This window comes from Rutidosis leptorrhynchoides, unplaced genomic scaffold (genome assembly GCF_046630445.1).
Source record: "Rutidosis leptorrhynchoides isolate AG116_Rl617_1_P2 unplaced genomic scaffold, CSIRO_AGI_Rlap_v1 contig268, whole genome shotgun sequence".
NCBI classification, from domain to species: domain Eukaryota; kingdom Viridiplantae; phylum Streptophyta; class Magnoliopsida; order Asterales; family Asteraceae; genus Rutidosis; species Rutidosis leptorrhynchoides.
In genome coordinates this window covers 37,878-60,226 of record NW_027266513.1, presented here as the reverse complement: position 1 = coordinate 60,226, position 22,349 = coordinate 37,878, and the positions used below count along the sequence as shown (strand labels likewise).

The following is a 22,349-nucleotide window of genomic DNA, read 5'->3' as shown; positions in this document are numbered from 1 at the left end:
TTCAATTATAACATAACATGTATGACAAAGAAAGCTAATATTTTGATAACGTATACTGATCGTACATAATATATTATACCTAGCTAAACAGAAAATTACTCTTCAATAGTCACATGATCTCAACTACAATATATGTTTGACATCATATTCCGACAACCAAATAAATGACTAAAAAATAAAGAGGGTGCTAGAATACTTGCTAGAAATTTCCTTGACCTTCATAAGTATATCCAAACCCCCAATTTGCAGGTACGATATTATAAAATCTTTTAGTCCTTCCATCGCCAGTAGTGACTTGGAACGACAAGCTCTGTCCTGATAAATTCTCTCCGGTTTGCCAATTTTGCCCCCAATTCCGAGTCATCGTTATCCAATTTGTGTTAGAACCTTTAATTTTTACCAATGCAACATTACCCGAACCTGCAACATTGAATGGCAACACAACAAACCAATATTGCATTCCCGAAATCTGAAATTTTACCCCTCCTTGCTTGGAACACAAGATTCTACGATATTGAACAGGGACGATTCCAGCTCGGTATTCCGCGATAGCAAGGAACATTTTCAGCGACAAATCGAAATGTTTTTGAGGAGGATTACACCAAGCGTCGAATGTCGCTGGATATCTTGGAGGGCAAAAATTTGTGCCCGTGATTTTGATTGATTCTACATTTGGTTTGCACCATTTCGAGTCTTTGCACTTAATTTCGAAACAAGCTCCACAGCTGAGTCCATAATCGAACAATGGAGTGCTTAGTGCTGCTGTCTCCAGTCCGTATCCTTGTTGAAAGAGATCACCATATCCACAAGCTCCCACTGTTAAATTCAAAAGGTTAAGTAATTAGTTTATGCATACAAATATTAACTAAAATTAATCTACTTTTAAAGGTTTTTTTTTTGGGGATTTTTCATATGTATAAGATTAAAGGGATATAATCACTCTAGAAAAGTGGTAATTAGGGGATTATTGTTAGAATAAAACAAAGCTCATCGGTTATTTAATTTGCAATTTACCATTTGATCTACATTTTCAAATTTGAAGAACAAAGTTAGAAACTGTATGGCACATAATTCGTACCCGCGAAGGCATCTATTTTTGGACGAAGGTAATACTAAACTAGATTCTAAAGAGTGGCAAAATCGAAAAGACGACGACTTACTCATAGTTTCTCCACCACTGATATCACCATAGAAAGTTGCATGAGCGTCATACCATCCATGATCGATACGACCTTCAATGGCTATACTCAAAAAACCCAGTAAAGTTAAGAAACCCATCAAATTGCCAGAAATATTTGCCATAATAGTTACACCTTTTTTTTTTTTTGCATATGATAACAAAAAAGACTTCGATCGATCCGTATTTTATAGGAGTTTACTTGTGGAATTAAATCTGTATTTAACGAAAATAATTCTTTTTTCTATTTGATGTAGATAATAATTCGGTGATAGATGGAATGTAATAAATATTATTTCGAAATTTGGAATAGAATCTTTTTATTTGATGCTAAAACTAATTAATTGCATTCTTTATTTGGTAAGAAGTAGGAAGATCAAATTTTAAAAATGGAAAATAATTGACCGTTCAACTACAGTTAAGAGAATGTAATGTAACGTATTTATATGTTTGGAAACTTAATATCAGATTAACCTTTTCATTTGACGCAGTTAATGCCATTAGCAATAATTACCCATACCCATCACAATTTGACGATAGAGAATTAATTAAACCATTTATATTTTACTCCCTCCGGTCTACTTCCGACGTCTCGGAATGAAATTTTTTTTACATCAAATGTCGTTTTATGAAATCAATGTATATTTAAGTTATTTTTTTTTTCAGTATTATCTTGCATTTATTTCAATTAATACTCCATTTTAAATAAACTTATAAACATCGGTTTTTCTAACCAGTGCAATATTGCACTCGATAAGCATTAAATACTCTTTATTGTTATAGAAAAGTTGTAAATATTTATGAAAAAACAAACAATTTAACACAACTTTTGGAAATATTATATATCGTGGGTAGTTATGTATGAATTAATTTTACGATCTTTCTATTATATTGTGTTTTATTAAATGTTTATTTTATGCAATATTGCCGTATAAATATTTATGATTTTTGAACAATAAATGATGGACTGACAAATAATTTTTTTTATCATTAATTTTTTTTTTCAATTCAAAATTTTTATTACGAGACACTTAAAATGAACCGGAGTGAATATTTTTAAATGTTCCTTGATCATGATTTACGTTCGCATTCTGGATTTTATTGCGCAGATTATTTGGCGGGCAAGAAAACTTGTAACCTTTTCTTTCTTTTGAGAATAGAAAGCTCGCGTAACCTGATAAGTGATAAAGTTGAAGTTAAAAATCATATTGGCCTAATAATACAGAAAGAATTTTAATATATGAGAGAATATTTTTTTAGATTCTTTTCGTTTTTAAAATATTTTTAATGGCGAATGTCTTATCCATTCGATCACATCGTGATTGGCTATTTTTTTAGATTATATAGTATTAAAGCAATCCCATATGAACTGAAATATTCCAGATAGAAACTAGTTAATTTAGCTATATTTAAGAACCAATAGAGCAGTACACAATTAAAAAAAAAAAAAAAAAACCTTGTTAAAAACATATATAAGAACAATCTAGAGCATAGGACGGTCTTGATTAGGAACTTCAAAACTAGGAAGTCATCTGATCAATGCTGAATAAAGATGGGTTTGGACTTTATATGGTTCGACCCATTCTGACTAATCGATTCTGATTCTGTATCAAGCATGGCCCGGCCAACACTCTTGTAAGTTTTAAAGAGTAGCTATATTTTTTTTAAAAAATAATAATTTTAAAGAGTTATCATACGAATTGTCTTGTCATAAAAAGAATCATATGAATTCAAGAAATAATTTATGGCGTAATTTTTTTCTTTTTTTATATACCTATTCATCATAAATGTGTTCTCTGAATCCATTATCATACATAAGAAAAAACGGCTTATTCACGCTCAAAAATATACATACAATTATTTTTTGAATATGTGGGAAAAGTGTATTTTGGATAACTTTTTTTGGAATTGACGGATTATTATTATTTAGCACTGATAGAATATTATTTTGTTTTTTTTAGAATTAGTTCTAATTTTTTTTTTCTCTTTTTTTCTTTTTGATGAAAAAAGGAAAATTACTTAATATAGATGTACGCTTAATATCTTCTTGTGACATTTTTCTGTATGGAGAAATAAAAATACAACATATTGAAGAACAAACTTTAAATTTGAAACATGATATATCTTTTCATTTGTAAATTTCAATCTACATACTGAAGAACACAATTGGACTGTAATTTTTTTGTAAAGTAAAACAAAAAAACTGTATTTCACTAGTAATTGTACTTTTTACAGATCAGGGGAATCGACAGGTAATTAAAACCAAAGTTGAACACCTTTAGTCCTAGCTAATATTCCTATCTCAAATAATATTCCTATCTTGTGTTTCTCAATTCCTCAATGGGAACGAATGCTGAAGGAGATATCCTGTGGCTGGGCGAACCATGCCGGAATCAGCTTCGGAAAATCAGGGTTCAGGTCCCTTAAGCATTTCCTTATCGTCCCTTCCGCAACTCCGGCAATCCTAGCCACATCTGTACTCAATACAATTATCAGTACAACGAAATACAATTCCTATTTCACCCTAGGAATAAGTTAATTATCGATTATATCTAATTAATTAATACGAATAAAATTAAGGTTTTATAAATTATATAAGGGATCACCTCGGATTTTCTGCTTGTTGTCATCGGTAAGCTGCGAGACAGCGTAAATAATGGCGGCAAGAATCGAGTGAGGATTCCTCCTTATATCGATCGCTTCCGATTTCTGATAAGCTTCTTGAACGGCTTTAATGGCTAGATGACCCATTCCAAGATTACTACAAAACCTCCTCACGAGATCTTCAACTCCATAATTATGCTGTCCAGTACCACCACCATTATTACTACTAACGATTTTATTCACATTGATCCCTGTTTCCTTCTCGATCATCTTCTCCGCCTTAAGAATCTCTTTCGTCGAAATGCCATTCGCCGTAGCTTCGCTAATTTCCTTAAAAGTCCGCGTCAACTTCTCTTCTTTGCTAGCAAGATGGAGGCAAGCTGCTATTACCGATAGAATCTTCCGTCCTCTCAAACACTTTTTCTCCTCGACTTCCTTGTAAATCTGACAAGCACGATTCTTAATCGTCGCGACGAGACCTAATCGATCCGCAATTGTTGCCAGGGTTTCGAAATTGGAGAGGAGGGGTTTATCCGGGTTTGAAATTTGGGCGTTTTTGAATCGCAACATGGAATTACTCGGCGATATCGATTTAGGATTCACAATTACTGTGGTCAGGTTCCCGTCGAGGAAAGGGTTTGTCGCGGCGCCAACGCGATTGGGATCTCTGTCGTTGTTGCCATCGTCAGCGAAGGTTCGCCATTCGGCTGAATCTTCGATATAATGTGAATTGAATACTAGGCCGCACTCCGAGCAGATGACATCACCCGACATGTGATCCACAATTACCTCTGTATCTTTCTTGCATTCTAGACAAGTGTGGATTTCTTGATCCATTGCCATTATGTTGGTTCTTTTTTTGGCAGGAGGAAGAGAATAGGAGAAGAGAAGCAGATGAATGAACTGATTAGTGAAGAATTACATAAGCAGAAGGTTTATATATAGAGAGAGCTAGTGAGTTGGATTAGGAATCTTTTTCGAGTAGAATTAGGACCTTGTTTTTAATTGCATGCCGCCGCCGCCTTAATTAAAACAAATACTAGGAATCAATTATTATTAATATTTAATTATACTAATAAATAAATAAAGATACTTGTCCTCCAAGTTTCAAGAGGAGTAAAAGTACAACCACAGCCTTGTCCTCCAAGGATTGGATATTAGTAATAGTTCGGTTTAATAAAGAGAAAAAAGTTAAACTAAATCAAACCCAATCAAATCATTTATTTTTACTCGATTTATTATCTTAAAAAAATAAATAAAAAATCTAATAGGATTATTGAAATAAACTCAAAAGAATTGCAACATTGGGGACCTCATGTTATGACAATAAGGTATGTTAACTGTAGCAATTACAACCCAATTGTGTCTAAATAACTATTCAATTTAAGAAAATCACTATTGCATTTACGTAGATTTAACACCCAAATCACTGTTCATGCCCTCTTCCTTAATATTATCCGTCCGATGTTGGCTTGGACGGATCTTGGTCGTCCATATTTTAACTAAACTTACTAGAACAAAATGGATAATGCTAACCATAACAATTAAATTTTTCGAAGATAGAAAAAAAAACTACAATACTCAATTTATAAACTCAATATTCGCATCAATTACTTCTTTGCAGCTAGGGCACTCCAACAAACATCCCAAGTAAACCCTTAGGTTCTTCCACTTAATGCCGCATCGTACACACAAAATCCAAAAATGATCCTCCTCACTGTTTCTGTCTCCACCTCTTCCCCTACCCATCCCTTTACCTCGGCCTCCGCCTCCACGTGATTGGGAAGGACTGCCTCTACCTCTTCCCCTACTCATGCCTCTACCTCGGCCTCCGCCTCTACGTGATTGAGAAGGAGTTGATCCATCGGTGTTAGCAAACACATTTTCACTGTTAAATGTAAATGCCGGTCCTGGAAAAGGATTAGTATGAGTTTGACCTGGTTGGTTGGGGAAAGAACCAGTAGTACTACTACTTTCCTGATTCTCCTTTTTTGTGGAAGAAAGTACCCTCATAAGGGGTAAGTTGAAGCTGAGGACCGAGGGCATTTTCTTTTTTCATTGAAGCATCCGCGGCATTGTCCATATTTCTGATATGATTGCCTGTAAAGAGGAAAAACAAATTATTTAATGATGGGACAATTAAATGAAAGGCAATATGTTAAGAACAACATTAATATGAAAAAAAAGGATAAAATATGATAACGATCGGTCAAAAACAAAGGCATACTTACATTCTGGTAGAACGCTAATTCGATAAGAATAATTGGTTGATTCACTTCCCCTTTGTGTATGGATTCTCCATCAATGCGCCACAAATATATTTTAATCAAAACAATCACAAGAATAGGTTGAGAGTGAAGGTTTTTGAGCGTGTGTGTTTGTGGGTTGTAGATGGGGGAATAGGGCTATATATATAGGATCTTTACAATATGTGTTTAATGATAATGAGTAAAAATGATCAAGGCGGCGATTCACAAAAAACTGGATAAACGTGTCTCATCGAGAGGTATCCTCTAGCATAAATTATCTAGGGGTTTGTTATATTTTACAATTCTGTACATTTCACTAACTCGGCTCGTTCTAGGGTCTTTGTTTTACAATTTTATACATTTCACTAACTCAACTCATTGAGATGCGATGTCGTTTTATGCAGCTTATCCTATGAAAGGTGTTTCAGGTAGCTAGCGAGTTGCAGTCTTATTCATATTGGATATTAATGTATGTAGCGAGCTGTAGTGCTGCTGATATTGGACAATAATTTTGGTAGCGAGTTGTAGTGCTATTGATATCAGAACATAATTTGTGTAGCGAGTCATAATGTTATTGATATCGGGTCGTAATTCTGGTAGCGAGTCATAGTGTTATATACCACGAAGGGAAGAAAATTCATTCATGATTCCTATTAAATCTTTTATGACGGCGATAGGAATTTTCCTATGTTCCATTCCAACCTCAAGAAGATGATCACTATCTATATATATATTGAAAACAGATTCAATAATCTCACTTGATGCCCACGGCCACGAGCATATATTGGTGGATCCATTCAAGGGCAACATGTAGGAATGGCATAAACCGCCCCACCAAACCGAAACAGAAAAGCCAATAGATTTTATCCAGTTTTCTCTAGGTTCGGTCTGTTTATGGTTTCCTGTATGGTTTAAAAAAATTAGTGAATTTTGAGTCGGTTCTGAGTTGTAGTCTTGTTTACACCCTTCCGAATTGTATGTCTGTTTATGTAGATTCGTAGTTTCGTACCAAGGTGGATTAACTTTGTTTTAGTCTTTAATTAGAAACTAGCTTTATTTATTTCTAATTCAATTCAACGATGATTTGTTTGAAACTCTATAACAAAAATCTGCCTTTCAAAGGTCACTCGATTAATTATAGCTGGCCTGTTGTCTCTAAAATTTACACTATAAAAAAGCATGGAAAAAGTCTGACTACTAGAGACTAACGTATGCTGGCAACCAGAACGTGACCTAATGATTAAGACGTTTCCTCTTATAGGAATTATGTGTTCGACTCTTAAGGAGTATGCTTTGGGTGGGTAGATTGTATTAGGTATATCAAAAAAAAGTAATGTCTTGAGTTGAAACTTCTCCCAGTGTTTATTTGCAATACTACATAAATCATGAAATTTAAAGGTTCCATTTTTATGAAATTTTTGCAGTTTCTTGAAAAAAACTTTATTACGGTTACATCAGTGTATTGAGAGAAAAAAACGAAAATATTCTTTGACAAAAATTACATTTAGGATTCTAAAAACACAATATCCTATTACAATATGCATTTTCTCATCAGATCAAAATCATGGAAGTAGTTGGACGAGGAGCTGTTGGACCAGGTTGATTGGGGAACGAACCACCTGCACTCCCTTGATTCTTATTGTTTGTAGGGAAGAAATCATGCAATATTGGACCTTCATTTATTCTTGATGATCCAGCTTCAGTACTTTGAATGTCTTGGTATACTTGCTTCCTCCATTTATCGTAGTCTGTTTTCTTATTTACCAAGTAGTCCCAGGTAGTAACCAAAGCCTGGGTTGCTTCTGTAGCGTACTTGGAATCAATCTTGTCCCGGTGGAGGGCCAAGGCTTGCTTCCTGAACTGTTTTCTGATTTCTTCGATCTCACAATAGGGTTCCGCACCAAGCAACTTGTAGTAGTCTGGCTTCTCTCTGTTGAGCAGCGTTGCAGAGTCAATGAGAACGTCAATAATTGACCAATTCCATCAAGGTTAGGATAGAGGCCCTTTGCCTGTAAAGCCAACTGTCGCGCTCCGTGATAGTCTTTTCTCTTTATGAGCTCTTCAGCATTTTGTCTTTTCATTGAGGCAGATGCATGGTTGTCCATATTTCTGATATGATTGCCTGTAAAGAGGAAAAACGAATTTTTTTATAATAATGATCGGGCAAATTAAATGAAAGGAAATATGTCAACGTAAAGAACGTCATTGGAGGATAAAATAAAATATGATAACAATCAATCAAAAAGAAAGGCATACTTACGAATTCTGGTAGAACGTTAATCCGATAAGAGTAATTCATTGATTCATTTTCTCTTTGTTTATGGATTCTCCATCGATACGCCAGAGGTATATTTTAATCAAAACGATGGCACATGTAGGTTGAGAGCGAAGGTTTTTATGCATGTGTGTGTTTATGGGTTGTGGATGGGGGAGAGAGTTATATATATATGGTCTCTCTAATGTGTTTAATGATAATGAGTACAATGATCAAGGCGGCGAATTATGAAAACCGGATAAACGTGTTGCGTCAAGAGTTTACTCTAGCACAAATTAGACTAGAGTTTTTTATATTTTACAATTGTGTACATTTCACTAACCCGGCTCGTTCTAGGGTTTTCTAAATTTTACAATTATATATATTTCATTTTCACTAGTGCGACATTTTTTTATGCAGCTTACCTGATGAAAGGTGGTTCACACGTCATGCTAAATGCATACCCTTCTGTGTGCACATCATATACACCATAATTTTAAATGATTTTACATAATTTAAAGCTATTGTATGCATGATGTGCACACTAAAAAAGACACATTTAATTTCATCATTCACGACCTATAAAATGATCGTGAGTTATGACATGAAATAACTTTTTGAGAGAGTGAAACGTCTTAATCACTAAGTCTATAATTATACTAAGTCTATAATTATAGCTATAGGATTGATTTGTTTTATTTATAAAAATGAAGAAAAAAGTTGTCTTCCACTTTTAATTAAGCTCGCTGGATGCTCGGGTCAGAATTTAAATCGAAACAAAACGACAAAAAAGTTTAGGAGCAAAAGCAGAAGAATGCAGCCAATCAGGGTGTGGCGGTCTAAGCGTTTACTTCCTATGAGAAGTCATAGGTTCTACTCCTTGAGGAGCGAACATTAGACATGGATAGGGGTGTAAAAAAACCCAACACCCAACTTTCATTCCAACTCCATCCCATTTCAATCCATAAAAATGGATTTTTTTATAAATATGGAAATGAAAGTTGGGTCTTACTTCCAACCCATTAATATTGGATTGAGTTGGTGATTTATATTGGGTAATCTAACCCAACAATTACCCAACAAAAATCCATTAATTGAAAAATTTGTGTCTCCCAAATCAAACCGAATATTTTTCTAAGAAACTAATTTCTCTTCATGGATTGTGCTTAACTGCTTCGTCCTCAACTCCTCATGGCAGTCACACTCACACCACCACCACCACTGTTAGTTAGACCTGAACTCCGATGAACCCGTTCGAGCCAAACCCAACGGCGTTGAGTGGAAAAGAGAGAGAGAGAGGATCGTGCGACGCCGAGTCGAGCCCGAACGCCGCCGTCCGAAACTTTAGACGGTAAGAAACCCATCAAAAACTTGTCATTTTTCCCTATAAATCACATAGAGAGAATCAATAGGAGGTCTATTACCACATATATCAAGATTATAACGAGATCTAAAGAATTAAAAACCGACCGGAACTTTGATCGGTCGGTAGGACCTCCAAAACTCACTGTTTTAAACCGAAAAACACGTAGAAAGGATGAGGAGGGTGTCTAGTATAACATATATGAAGGAGAAGACCGGATCTGAACTTTTTAAAAATTGAAACCGAGATTTTGAGCGGATTTCTAGGCTAAACGGAGTGAGATATTGGAAAACTAACCTTGTAATCGAGATCCTTGCGTCGAGACGAATCCAACCATATAAAAATCGCCGGAATTTGACGCCAACCGCCGACGCCGTGAATGGTGGTCCGCCGTGGAGGTCGCCGGCTAGCTTGAGAGCATCTCTAACTTAAAGAGAGACTTAAAAAAAAATTAAAAATATATTTTGGACTGAAAAAATAAAAATTAAACTATGAAGACTATATAATATATATGAATTGCAAGAAGTTGGAAGCCCAATATCCAACCCATTAGTGATGGATTTGGAATGAGTTTAGTTTAATTGGAAAAAGTTGAGTTGGAGCCCAATTTTACGAAATCCATTAAAATTGAATTGGATTTGATATATAGTTGGATAGTGATTGGTGGGTTTTTTTTACACCTCTAGACGTGGATAGATTTTATTAGGCATATAAAAAAAATAAAAAATAAATAAAGCAGAAGAGTGCGAGCGCAGTAGTTAAAAATAAATTCTGACGCCATATGGTATTAACAATAAAATACATGACCAAGATGTTAAAACATACAAACTACAAGGACCAAAATGTCGTCTTCGACATGAAAAAAGAAAACTGGGAATAAAAGCTGTAAACTTGAGCATCACGGTTGTCAATGGTCCCATTTGACTGCCGCAACACAGTACCAAATATCCAAAAGAAAGTCCAAATCAGAAGAGATCGGTAAGAAAAGAATCAGATTATGATGGTAGGAGAAAGCGTGACATTTCTAATGAAGCCAAATAGATAAAATCTTGTTTTACCTCATTATTACACAGATATTCCGGAAGAAATGCGCAGTTTAGAATCGGCCCCTCCACTGATCACACTGTCATCTCTCCACCAGTCGGCAGAAAAAACCTGAATAACAAGGGCTACGAATTTAGAGAAAGAACTAAAAAGCTTAGAGTGTGATGGAAGAAGGTAGATAAAGGGTAACGTTATACGTTATACCTTATCTTTGTGCGTATCAATGATAGACAATGGCCACTGCAATACAGACTTAGGAGTTTTAGAATACATAATATGAAAAAGACTTGGTCTGTGCATATAAAAAATCAAAACTAGAGAGAGAACAGATGTGATACCGCCGTTCTTAAATCCCATAGCATAACTTTTCCATCATAGGATGAAGAAAGCAAATGAAACCAAGATCTTTTGTGCCATTTGCAAGCTGAAATCCAAGAACTGTGAGACGAGAACTGATATACAGGAGCAGTAGATCCTACAAAGATGAAACCTTTTATATTAGATGCCTTGTGTTGGAAGTTTCACGGACACAAAGCAGAAAAGCGGAAAGAATGGCAGGATGAGATTAACTAATTCACAATTCAACATACCTGGTATACGAGGGTCCCATATTCTGAGAATCGTATCGGAACCTCCAGCTGCTATGAGAGATGAACCTTCACCGCCAACATCGATGCAATTCAAGGCCTTTCCAGAAAACTGAGAAAGGACGGAATGTTTTCATTTAGATTTTGAACTAAGAATTTTCTAGTCTTGTACTACAACTTTGATCAGAATAAAGTTCAAACAAGACACGCATTGTTTCAAGGATATTTCCAGGAAGGTCAAAAGAACACAATGTCTAAGTTAGGACAATTAGTAGCTCTTTTGAACTTCACAAGAATGTCTTTCAGGATGCACAAGATGTATGCAAAATGAGAAGGGGTGGGTTGGGAGAAGAAGCGATTGAAAAGGACCCAGAGGCACATACTATTTTTGTTGAATCTTTGCCCGTCTCAACATCCCATTCTATAATATCGTGATCCCATGATGCAGAGTAGATGGTATCACGTTGAGGCCAAACCAGGGATGATACTTGTTGTTTATGACCCACAAGTGTAGAGACAGCTTCCCCCTGTATGAAACAAAGTACAGTAAATACTATGATTTTACCCAACCTCACAGCACAGTAATAATGATCAGCAGATGTACACATCCCAGCCAGGTAATCATAGGTTGCTCAAGTCATCATTTTACATCTATAGTTTCCTTTCATCATTTTCCAAACTTATATAGTAATGTTTATTTCTAAAGAAACATAAATGCGAGGCTAAACAAAAGGAAGGACAAACATATGGAAAGCGTTCAGCTTTAAAGATCTCACTTTTCAGAACACAACTAATATTTATTTTCAATATTTATGTCGCCTTTATTAATTAAAAAAAATTAAAATCAATGCAGTACTAGTCCCTTTTGAGAATCCTAGCTAAAGGGTGGAAGTTTGAAACGGAAGTTTTACAAGAAATATGAAACAACTTGAGTAACTTGAAACAAAGATCTTCAACGGAAGCTAATATTATACCTGTGATAGGGAGTCAACTTTATTATTTCCCTTTCTTTTTTTAATTGACACATGGTCACCTTCTGAATCCATGTCGTTTGTCTGCCATAAATTGATTGTAGCATCCCAAGAACCTGAACAAACCTAAAAGAATAAAAACGCACAAATGTAAAATATAGTTTCATGTAAGTCACTGCAAGATTCATGCACTTTAAACTGAAAAAATACCATGTCTCCTGAAGTCTGAGCTGCAACACTTTGTACAGATGCTTTATGCCCACACAACATTTTATATGCCCCTATCTTTGCGGGTTGATCAAAAGATTCTTCTGCATTAAACTTTTACAGGAAAAACACAGATAAGTTGCTGAAAGCATCAACTTTGTATTTAAATGAACAATTCATCTATTTCACTTACTTTCCACAGCCTCAGGGTTCTATCTTTTGAAGCAGTGGCAGCAGTGACATTTTGTGGATCTGCATATGAAAATGTAATCAATATAATAAGATAATACCAACCACATACAACAGAACATCGCACTATTTTATTCACAGACAATTAAGACAATTCACATGAAATTTTAGATAAAAAATGTATCCAAGCTCGCATTTCATTTCCCAACAGAATTATATAGTGACATTGGCAGTGCCATTGTCACGGGCTATAATACTTGAAAAGGAAAATATATTTTATAGCAAGCAGCTAATAGTCATATGACATTGGTACAAATCCATTAATTGTCATCATTTCTAATTAATTATGAATCTAAATGCTCGGTTTCATACCTTCGGAGTTGATGATACATACAGAAGAGACTGGTCCAGTGTGACCTTCGAGCAAGTGAGTACACAAGCCAGGACCTTTCCATACTCTACACAAATAAAATTAAAAAATCATAAGTTCGCGATAGATGTGACAATCAATATATATCAAGAAGAAAAATAAGCAAATCTACAGGGAATTTGTGTATTACCGAGCAAAGTTATCGTAGCACCCAGTCAGAATGAACCTGCCAAGCACACAACCCAGAATGAAAGTAAATGAGTGTGATGTCTGATAGATGCCAGGAATGACGTTATCTTTACCCATATCTAAATAAATACTAACCCAGAGGAAGAACCATCAACCGCACTGACCCAGTCATCATGTAACGAAGGCTCTTCCTCTTTTCGAGGGGCCACAGCCTTAATATATTCAATTTCAAGCGTCCTCTCCTGTAATACACATCAAACATCATCACCCTCTAGTAGTACTCAAAAAGTACAAAATGAAAGCACAAATGATTTATTCACTCAGCAGATTATGAAATAATTGATATAGGGGTAGAGAATAAAACATACAGCAGTAATGCCCTTGGCAAGAAGGAATTGCTGGAGAGACAATCGAACCAGCTCCCCATCAATTAGAAAATCAAATGGCTCCGTTTTCCAATCAGGTTTCCCTAATTCATCACAATGGAACTCTCATTAACAAACATTGTAAAGACTAAAGCATCGACACAGTGACCAAATTCTACAATTTTACAGTTCCATAATACATTAACGCATACAATACAAGAAACCCAGAAATGAACAGAACCCAATACAACTATTTAGCTCGAATGACTGCTCTATAACTGAATTCGTACCGGATTTGAGAAGACCGTTGACGATGGAGGATAGCCCAAGCCGTGTGAGATTGGAAGGGATGGCGATTGGCCTTAACTCGGCATTAAATGGTTCTTCAAGCTTAGTAACGAACCTGACCAGAATATTTTTCTCATCTTCTCTGTCAATATCCATCTCTGTAAATTTTCTCAGCAGCTGTTTCAGTAGAGATGGAGAAAAATAGCGTTTTGGGTTTTAGTTAGAAGAAGCTTGAAGGAAGAGTAGGGTTTTAGAGAAGAATCAGTAAAACGATGTCGTATGACTAATTTAGTAATTGATCCCTATACTTCAAATAGTTCTTCTAAAAGATCCTTATTGTTTCAAATCGACTACTTTCATCACGAAAATTTAAAATGCTGTGTTGTCAGGTACTTTATAACGTGGCATGTGCTAATTGGGTACGAGAACCGGTTCCACCTCTCTTCAATCTCATCTTCTCTGTCGATCGATACATTCACCTAAAAACCTTGCCTTTACAAATCCCAGAATTCAAATCAAATCTTATTTAAGAAACAAAAATCACAGATTCTGGGAAGTGGGAAGTTGGAACCAATTATTCAATTCTAAAACAGAAACATAAAAAATTATGACAGAGGAGAGGAACCCTAAGCTTTCTTCAGATGATTCTAACAGCAAGGATGCTGCTTCCCAAACGAGACAGAGGTAAATGTACACAATTATTTGATCTTTGCTGCATAAACCCTTTGAATTTTTAGTCGTTGTGTTCTCCTTACATTGATTTTTTTCTACTTGTAACTTTATGAAAGAAGACTAGTTCAATTTCAATCTTCTGGAAATGGGTTTTGTGTAGAGTCTTGTTTTGTGGCTTTGTTGTGATTGTATTTTTTAAATTACTTCACTTGGGTTTTATTTTATTGTAGAAAGTTTTGTTTTTTAAGCATATTCTTGTGTATTGCTGTGGAACTTTTCACATTGCTTATGCTCGTGTTACTTCATGGAAGTATTTCTGATTGGTAACAAGTTGATGCTCGGTTTTCTGAGGTTTTCATGTATTTCTTATGGAGTCATCGGTCATAATTTGCATATTCTATCGTAATTCTAATTGCAATTGTTATCATGACTCCATTGTTTATAAAAAAATTGTGCTATGTTTTGTTATTTGTTGTGTAAATCCTCTTACCATCTTCATAATTGTAACTCTTTATCAACCAGGAAGAAGAGAAAGTGGGACCAACCAGCAGAATCGTTGGTTTCGGCTGGTGTAACTTTACCCCTAGGCAATGTGGGATTTTTTGGTGGGGTTTCGCTTCCTGGTGTAGTTCCTCCAGTCTCTGGTTCTGTATTATCAAATCCTCTAGCAGCAATTTGTGCAAATCTGCCTTCAGTATTTCAGACATCCTCTGTACTGCAAAACCCCACTCCAGTGATCTCAAAAGTAAGCCAAGTTAGAACTTTCTCTGATTACTTTCTCTATCATTTTGTTTCTTTTTCGAATCTTATATAAACTGTATGATTTGTGCTGTAATTTTTGCTAGTTATAGGTTCATCATCATACTCTCGTCACCTCCAGCTAGCTGTAAAAATATTCACATTTTTTGTGTTTGTAATGTGTTGTTTATTCTGTTGTGGACTTTAGAGTAAAATCCAAGATGAGTTAATTATAGCTCGGGAAATTGTGATAAATGATGCAGAGTCCTCCGTTCGCTACAAGCTCACAAAGCGCCAGACGCAGGAGGAGGTGATTTCTGTTTAGTTTGTTATGTTTCAATGAAGTTTTTGTGTTGTTGATATTTATGCCCAGGAGATTGCTAAGTTTATTCTTTTTGCAGATTCAAAAGTGCACAGGTGCTGTGGTGATAACGAGGTCCGTAGGTCATTGAGTACTTCAGATATGGATTAAAGTTTTCTTTTCATAAACTTATAAGTGTGCCATTTTTTCGTTCAGAGGCAAGTTTCATCCCCCAGGTGCACCACCTGATGGTGAAAAGCCATTATATCTTCACATATCTGCTGGGGCCCATGTAAGTGTGGATATTGTTATAGAGCATGTAAAGGATGCTAAAAAGTAGAGTCTATTTTAGTTTTATTGGTTTATTTTTCCATTCAAAGGAGTTTTATTGTGTTTAGTTGTTAATTTGGATTGCCTCTTCAGCTAAAAGATACAGCAGAGAGGATTATAGCAGTTGATCGTGCTGCTGCCATGGTTGAAGAAATGCTGAAGCAGGGTCACTTGTCACAGCCCACCTTAACAACATTTTCCAATGGATTAAAGGTATTCTTGTCATGTCTGAAACCATGTAGATCTCTGGCATGGAAGCGAATACTGCAACTGTTAATATCTATTTCCTCCAGGTTACTCAGCCTCACAGCACTTGTGTGTACTTGGGTTTTGACGCTGATCCATCGTTGAATATTGTTGCTCGCATTCGTGGACCAAACGTGAGTGTATAATTTCTTCAGTGTAACTTTCTATTTATGGTCTATCACTCATGCCACAGTAGGCTGTTGTTACTTGTTACTATGAGCATTATAAATTACTTTTAATTATGGTCTTTCACCAATTTCTAATGGCCTTGTGGAGCCTTTAGTCTAAATGCACCCTTTAGTCTTTCAGTGTTCTCTTACACTTCCAGCTTCTGTTTTGTCCCTACTTCATGACGAAGTCATTCTGAAATGTTTATTTGAGTTGTACTTGATTATTTATTATGAAGCTTATTTCCTCATGACTTAAAAAGATTCTAATGTTTGAGCTTTCTTTGACATCTCCGTACAATTGGGAGAGATTGTTTTTGTGTTGGTGGTGGTTCGGATTTGTGCTTGCAGGACCAGTATATAAATCATATTATGAATGAAACAGGAGCGTCTGTTTTATTAAGAGGGTGGGATTCAGGAAACTCTGAAAGCCAGCAAGGGGAAGGTATTCATATCGTTAACTTGGTGCAATTTTTTTGCCATATTAGAACATATGTTGTTTTGCCACCTCATAACTTACTTCCTTTTTTTGCAGAGCCACTGCACTTGTTCTTGTCTAGTAACAGTTCAAAAAGTCTTGAAGATGCCAAACGCTTGGCTGAACATCTTCTAGACACCATCAGTATTGAATTCGGCGCCTCCAGGTAAATAAGACTTGGATACTGCTAGCCTCAGTATTTGTGCTAGTGGTGAACTGATGGTGTTTTCTCACTGCCTGTTTCAGGGTTTCGTCGTCCAAGGTTTATGGTGCAGTTCCTCCTCCACAGCGATTGATGGCCGGAGTTGAGCAAAACTTGAATGCAAATTCTGTAGCCATGTGCTTGACAACTCCGGCAGTTGCTACTTCGTCGCTTTTAGTACCTTCCTATTCTCAGCCAATAATAAGTGGAGGAACAAGCTACAGTGGATACGATGGAATTTATCCTCAGGCCACTCCTTTGCAACAAGTTGCCCTGGCCCTTAGACAAGCACCTAGTCCCATTAACTCTACAGTTCCTCCTACGGCGTCAATGGGAATCACTATTTCTAATTCAGCTACAAACTTGAACAGTGGCTCCTCCTCTGAGAAGGAGAAGAGGCCTCCACAGAGACGGAAGTTTCAAGAGTTGCCAAGCACTGGGAAGTCTCCTGCCAGAACAGAACAGGTATTCTATGTAAAAGATATGATCTGTTATAACTTGAATGCTTCAAGAAATGGTTGTAAATATCTCTTGCTCTATTGATATTTTCACATACAAGATAAATAACAGTGTACCTTATCAAGCACTAGGGGTAGAGAGAGAGAGAGAAGGGTTAATGAATCCAATGGTTATAATGTAGCAGAGAATACTGATTGTCTAAAGAGAGCAGTTTGTATATCTTCTGAATGTAAAATGCACTTTTAAATCAAATTTATTAATCGTTGTACATGTTGTGGATCCGTTTGTCAACTTTTCTTCTTTTTAATAAACAAATAGTTACGTGGAAAAACTTATCAAAGATTCGTGTAGAAAAAATGATTTAGATTGCTTGTTCATGGAGTTTCAGTTTGCGATATGTTGTGTTTTTCCTTTTCCTCCCTCAGTAGTGCAGGTGCAGGATAATTTCTTCCTTTGTGATGCATGTTCCCCTTCTTCTATTCTGTATGGACGTGAACATCTATATACTGAATATTGTTCAAAATTGCTATTATCTTGTGCTGACTCTTACTGCTTAATATTCCAGGTATTTTCTCTGACCTTCTATGAAGCTAACAGGCTGATTCTGGACCTGTGTTTGGGCCATTGGTTTGTATGTTTCACAGGATATTCAGTTTTGGAGATGCAATCTGATCTGCCTCTGCTGCTCCAACGCTGCCTATGCTCTCAGGATGATTCGTGATTTTTATGCTGAGTGGATATATATTCATATATATATATATTTATATATATATATAATTTCTGAATGCATGCCCTGTTGAAAAACCTATCTCCATACATGGGTTTTATAGCTTAGTAGTAATAGCAATACTAGAATCCTATGGTTTCTAGTATTGATTTAGAAAATTTTTCTGCTTGAACAAGAAATAAAAGGTCAATTATTTTTACCGTGTGCATGAAAATCCAAGATCCATAACTCACTCTTTGATTTCCTATATGTGACAATCTTCTTCCAAATTCTTGAATGTGATTTTCTCCTCTCACCTTTTGAAATTTGTCCTTGGGTACACTTTGTGTAGCACTAGTTCGACTTAGTTGAACTCATAACAAAGCTTATTTTGTAAAGTCTGCTTGAGTTCCTGATATTACATAGTTGTGTACTTTTTTTGTCGAATATTAAGTATTAGGTTGGCTTGTTTTCCTCATCACGCAGGGCATGGGATCGTTGAAGTCATATGAACAAAATACTGGCTTGGGAGACCGTATCATGAAAACTATTCCTGCTCCAAAGGAGTTGGTTCCATCACCAAATTGTATGCCTCCGCCTCCTCCACCCAAATTTCCGTCATCGGCATGGGGTCCACCTCCTCCTCCACCTCCACCAAAGTTCAGTTCATCATCACCTCTCCCACCAAAATTTACTTCATCAAACCCTTCTCCTAAATTGGACGACAAGAGCAATATTCTGAACAAAGCAAGATCCGATAATGTACCAGGTGAGTTATTTTTTAATTTCTTTATTTGTTCATCCTGCAAAAAAGCTGATTTATCTGGAATCAATCCGACAATCTGATATGGTTTCACTATCTCAGATACTTTGGTCAAACTAATGGAATACGGAGATGAAGATGATGATGACTTGGAGGAAACCGATGAAGATGTCAGTGCAAACTCCCACACAGTTGCAACCCAGAAGCCATTTTGGGCTGTATAATCAATTTATTACTCTGAGCTTCACCGTTTTTTGGGGGATACTAGAACTTGTGTGGCTAGCTCTTTCATTATCATTATCAATGTAATTGTATTTGTACCTTTTAGACGTAGCAACAGATTTTTTTACATACCAATGCCATATTCCTTTGGCTGTCTGTTGTAATGAATTGCAATTTGAGAATAATAGAGTTTCAGAATCGCTCTTTCTTTTACTTAGTCGTCTTCAAGAGTGGACCATTTCTTTCTTTCTATCTATCAGATGAAGATTTTCAGGTTTCTCGCAAACTAAATTTCTTATTTTTACCCTTTTTTTTTTTTTTTTTGGAACTAAGCAAACATTTATTCTAAGTTGATCGAAATTAGTCGGAAATAAGAATCTCATGGAAACTTGGCCCATAAACAAGGGTATTGTCTTATGGAAGTTTCCTTGGGCAGTGTAGACTTCTAAACAGTTTTACTAAGGGTGTGTTCGTTGTGCGTTTGGAACGTGCTCCGCCTTACTCTAGACAATCTCAAAAGATATTTTTTTGCCATTTTCAGAAAAAAAAACGCGACTTTTGAAGGTGTCTAGAACAAGACGGAACATGTTAAAGACACGCAACGAACATACCCTTAGTCTTGGGTCCACATACAATTTCAGTTGTCCACAACAAGTCGACACTAGAAGTAAATATTTATGACCATTGATGTTGTTAGGTACCTTTACAAGGATAGATTCTACATGTGAAACTCATACATAAGATCAGATACATTGAACGTACAATTCCTCTGTTGAAAGGCTACTTGAAACAAGTTGGTTTCATTAAATTCGTCAAAAAGACGAAAACTATACATGCAGATACAATTTCTCTGATAATGACATGGCTACGAACATTTATCCACAGCTTCTGGCACTTACAAATATCAGCCAGGACTCAATTTTCAAAATATTAGTTTATGCCAGCCTCAAGCCGCCTAATCAATGAACCAGGACACCATTGTCATATGCTTGATTGAATAGGACGTTACCTTTACTTGAATAATTTCACTAACATTATCACCTTCTCACGCTTCATTGGATAGGATATTACCTTCCTGCAAGCCATTGAACAATTCTAACCTGATCTCTTGTGCATCGACTTTGGTGATCCATTGAAGAGATCCATTAAGTAGTTCTCTAGATCATCAGCACTATATTTAATGTGCTTATCACTAATGTTATTGTTATGTCTTCCGCAAAATGTTCGGTAAGCCTGGATCACCTTGAGCGAAGTCGAAATCCTTAAATCCTCCCTAAGCTCAACATCTCGAACAACCCAAGCTGTCTGAGTCTTATAAACCTCTTCAAAAGAAACATAAAAGCTCCTAAACTTCTCTTTCACAACAGTTTTTGAGCCGTCTTCCCTGAGTAAACCCAGGATCGAACTCCAAGTTGCTCTCTCATAATCCATTGCATGCTGCTGAAATTTCCTGTTGTGCTTCCGAATCCAGTCGTCTCCAAAGATGTCTCTTAATTCTGAATTTTTAACCTTCTGTGTCAAGTAATGGACGTTGTTCATTAAAAAGAAGTGCTGCAAGGCAACATCCTTGTATAGCTTCGACTTGTCATAAAGATTGGATTCAAGAATCAAAACCACAGACTGGAAATGGTGAGCCATTGGTGAATACTTGCATGGCAAGCCTCCGCCTGTTTCGTCAAGGAGGAGTAAATCAAGCGTCTTGCTGTAGTCTGTGAGAATTTTGAGGTAATTCATAACATAGCCAGTCAGATGGTGAATTCCGCCTCCCGCAAAAGGGTTCACCGACGTGTTCTCTGCCACGGCATTCTCGAATTCAATGAAAGTTAACCTCACACAATCGCCCAATCTCTGTAACACGCCGTGAAACCCGTTCCTTACCGACGAACCGGCCTCATCTGAATACAGAGCATCGACATCAGGAAGAAGCTCAGATAGCATCTCATACATATCCAGAATGCGAATCAATTTCTCCGGCCGATGAGGGCCGATAGATATGGCCTCACCAAAGTTCAGTAGCCGAAGCATAAAAGCTTTTGATATCTCAATGAAGCACAATAAACTAGCAGAAGATCCAGTCTCCTCGAAAATACGGTCACTTAGCCATTTCTCACTTGGAAGACAGATGCGGACAAAGTGCTTCGTCACTCGGACCCATCTCCTGATCTTGGAATCCAATGTACCCCACTCCATCTTCAGCAGTGGACCCATCTCACTCATTTTCTCCATTTCAAGAGTCGACAGGGACTCACCCAATGATTCTTTCCGAACACTGATATAGCCCTCTGTGCATTCATTTTCACGATTTGAATTGAACATCACTTGCGAAATGAATCTAAGATAAGGAATAACATCAGTATGGATCAAATCTATCATGGACTCTGCTGAAGCTCTGCTGATACTATCTCTTTGAAGTGAGTCCTCAGTAGACTCCTCCTCGAATGATGCCGTGGAACCCATGTCTAAACAATCCTCATCAACCGAACGAAAAGACATATGCTCTGGCTCGAAGGGTTGCTTATTCTGAACAAGCACCTGCCTGAACTCTTCTTCAAGCCTCGACAATGCCGTTTGAAGGATATCGCGAGCCTTCTGTAAAAGTTCCTTATCTTTATCTAAACAGATATTTTCCAATCTCTCGGTTAATTTCCGTGCTTCATTAGTAGCATTTAGATACTCAAAAGCTTCATCTTGGCCAGAGTTCCATATCGTTGATTGATCAACTTCCCAGCTCATGATTTTATCCTGAATAACATTGAGCCGTTCCGCAATCTCGGAAATATCGTCACCCACCTCATCATTTAAAGTAGTCACCTCATCATTTAGAGTAGACACATTTATGTTGGAGTTGGACAACTGGGAGCCAAGATCAACCAAAGCTTTCCTAACACCATCAGTAAGGTGTTTCCCTGATCCTAAGGCCTTCACGATCTTTTCCGCTGCAGTAATTAAGCTTTCATCTTCTAGTGACTCCAGATTGGTGGGTTCACAGCTTTCCATAGCCAAGTCCTGATTCAATCGAATAAACTGATTTCCAATCAATAGCTGATATTACCAAGAACAGTTTAATTCAGCTAAAACCAAAACCCAATTGAATCACAGAGCAGATAACCCAAAATTAAACAAAACCCATCTTCTAGAATCTCAAACTGTGCCAGTAAACATATAGAAATAGACTCAGAAATGGGAAAAATACAAACTTCGAAGCACC

At 36.5% G+C, this 22,349-nt stretch overlaps 5 protein-coding genes across 5 annotated transcripts; 1 reads left to right on the top strand and 4 right to left on the bottom strand.

The window, feature by feature from the left end:
• Window positions 1-199: 199 nt before the first annotated feature.
• On the bottom strand, window positions 200-1,302 carry LOC139882419 (expansin-A23-like). The gene is made up of 2 exons (XM_071866743.1): window positions 1,161-1,302; window positions 200-816 (listed from the first exon to the last, which is right to left on the bottom strand). Exons 1-2 carry the CDS (start codon window positions 1,300-1,302, stop codon window positions 200-202), a joined length of 759 nt encoding a protein of 252 aa, XP_071722844.1.
• A 2,212-nt stretch (window positions 1,303-3,514) lies between these two features.
• LOC139882418 (transcription initiation factor IIB-2-like) lies at window positions 3,515-4,624 on the bottom strand. Its single transcript, XM_071866742.1, has 2 exons — window positions 3,784-4,624; window positions 3,515-3,651 (listed from the first exon to the last, which is right to left on the bottom strand). Exons 1-2 carry the CDS (start codon window positions 4,622-4,624, stop codon window positions 3,515-3,517), a joined length of 978 nt encoding a protein of 325 aa, XP_071722843.1.
• A 6,088-nt stretch (window positions 4,625-10,712) lies between these two features.
• LOC139882420 (ribosome biogenesis protein WDR12 homolog) lies at window positions 10,713-14,013 on the bottom strand. Its single transcript, XM_071866745.1, has 13 exons — window positions 13,860-14,013; window positions 13,573-13,673; window positions 13,340-13,446; window positions 13,206-13,241; window positions 13,018-13,103; window positions 12,650-12,708; window positions 12,460-12,570; window positions 12,253-12,375; window positions 11,662-11,805; window positions 11,282-11,390; window positions 11,030-11,166; window positions 10,896-10,931; window positions 10,713-10,802 (listed from the first exon to the last, which is right to left on the bottom strand). The coding sequence occupies exons 1-13, from the start codon at window positions 14,011-14,013 to the stop codon at window positions 10,713-10,715; spliced, it is 1,293 nt and encodes a 430-aa protein (XP_071722846.1).
• Window positions 14,014-14,464: 451 nt separating this feature from the next.
• Window positions 14,465-19,143, top strand: LOC139882417 (protein RIK-like). The gene is made up of 12 exons (XM_071866741.1): window positions 14,465-14,541; window positions 15,052-15,283; window positions 15,476-15,577; window positions 15,669-15,703; window positions 15,785-15,860; window positions 15,992-16,119; window positions 16,209-16,278; window positions 16,663-16,767; window positions 16,849-16,955; window positions 17,036-17,456; window positions 18,643-18,925; window positions 19,022-19,143. The coding sequence occupies exons 1-12, from the start codon at window positions 14,465-14,467 to the stop codon at window positions 19,141-19,143; spliced, it is 1,758 nt and encodes a 585-aa protein (XP_071722842.1).
• Window positions 19,144-19,555: 412 nt separating this feature from the next.
• Window positions 19,556-22,138, bottom strand: LOC139882415 (exocyst complex component EXO70E2-like). Its single transcript, XM_071866740.1, has 2 exons — window positions 20,262-22,138; window positions 19,556-19,586 (listed from the first exon to the last, which is right to left on the bottom strand). Exons 1-2 carry the CDS (start codon window positions 22,136-22,138, stop codon window positions 19,556-19,558), a joined length of 1,908 nt encoding a protein of 635 aa, XP_071722841.1.
• Window positions 22,139-22,349: the final 211 nt, after the last annotated feature.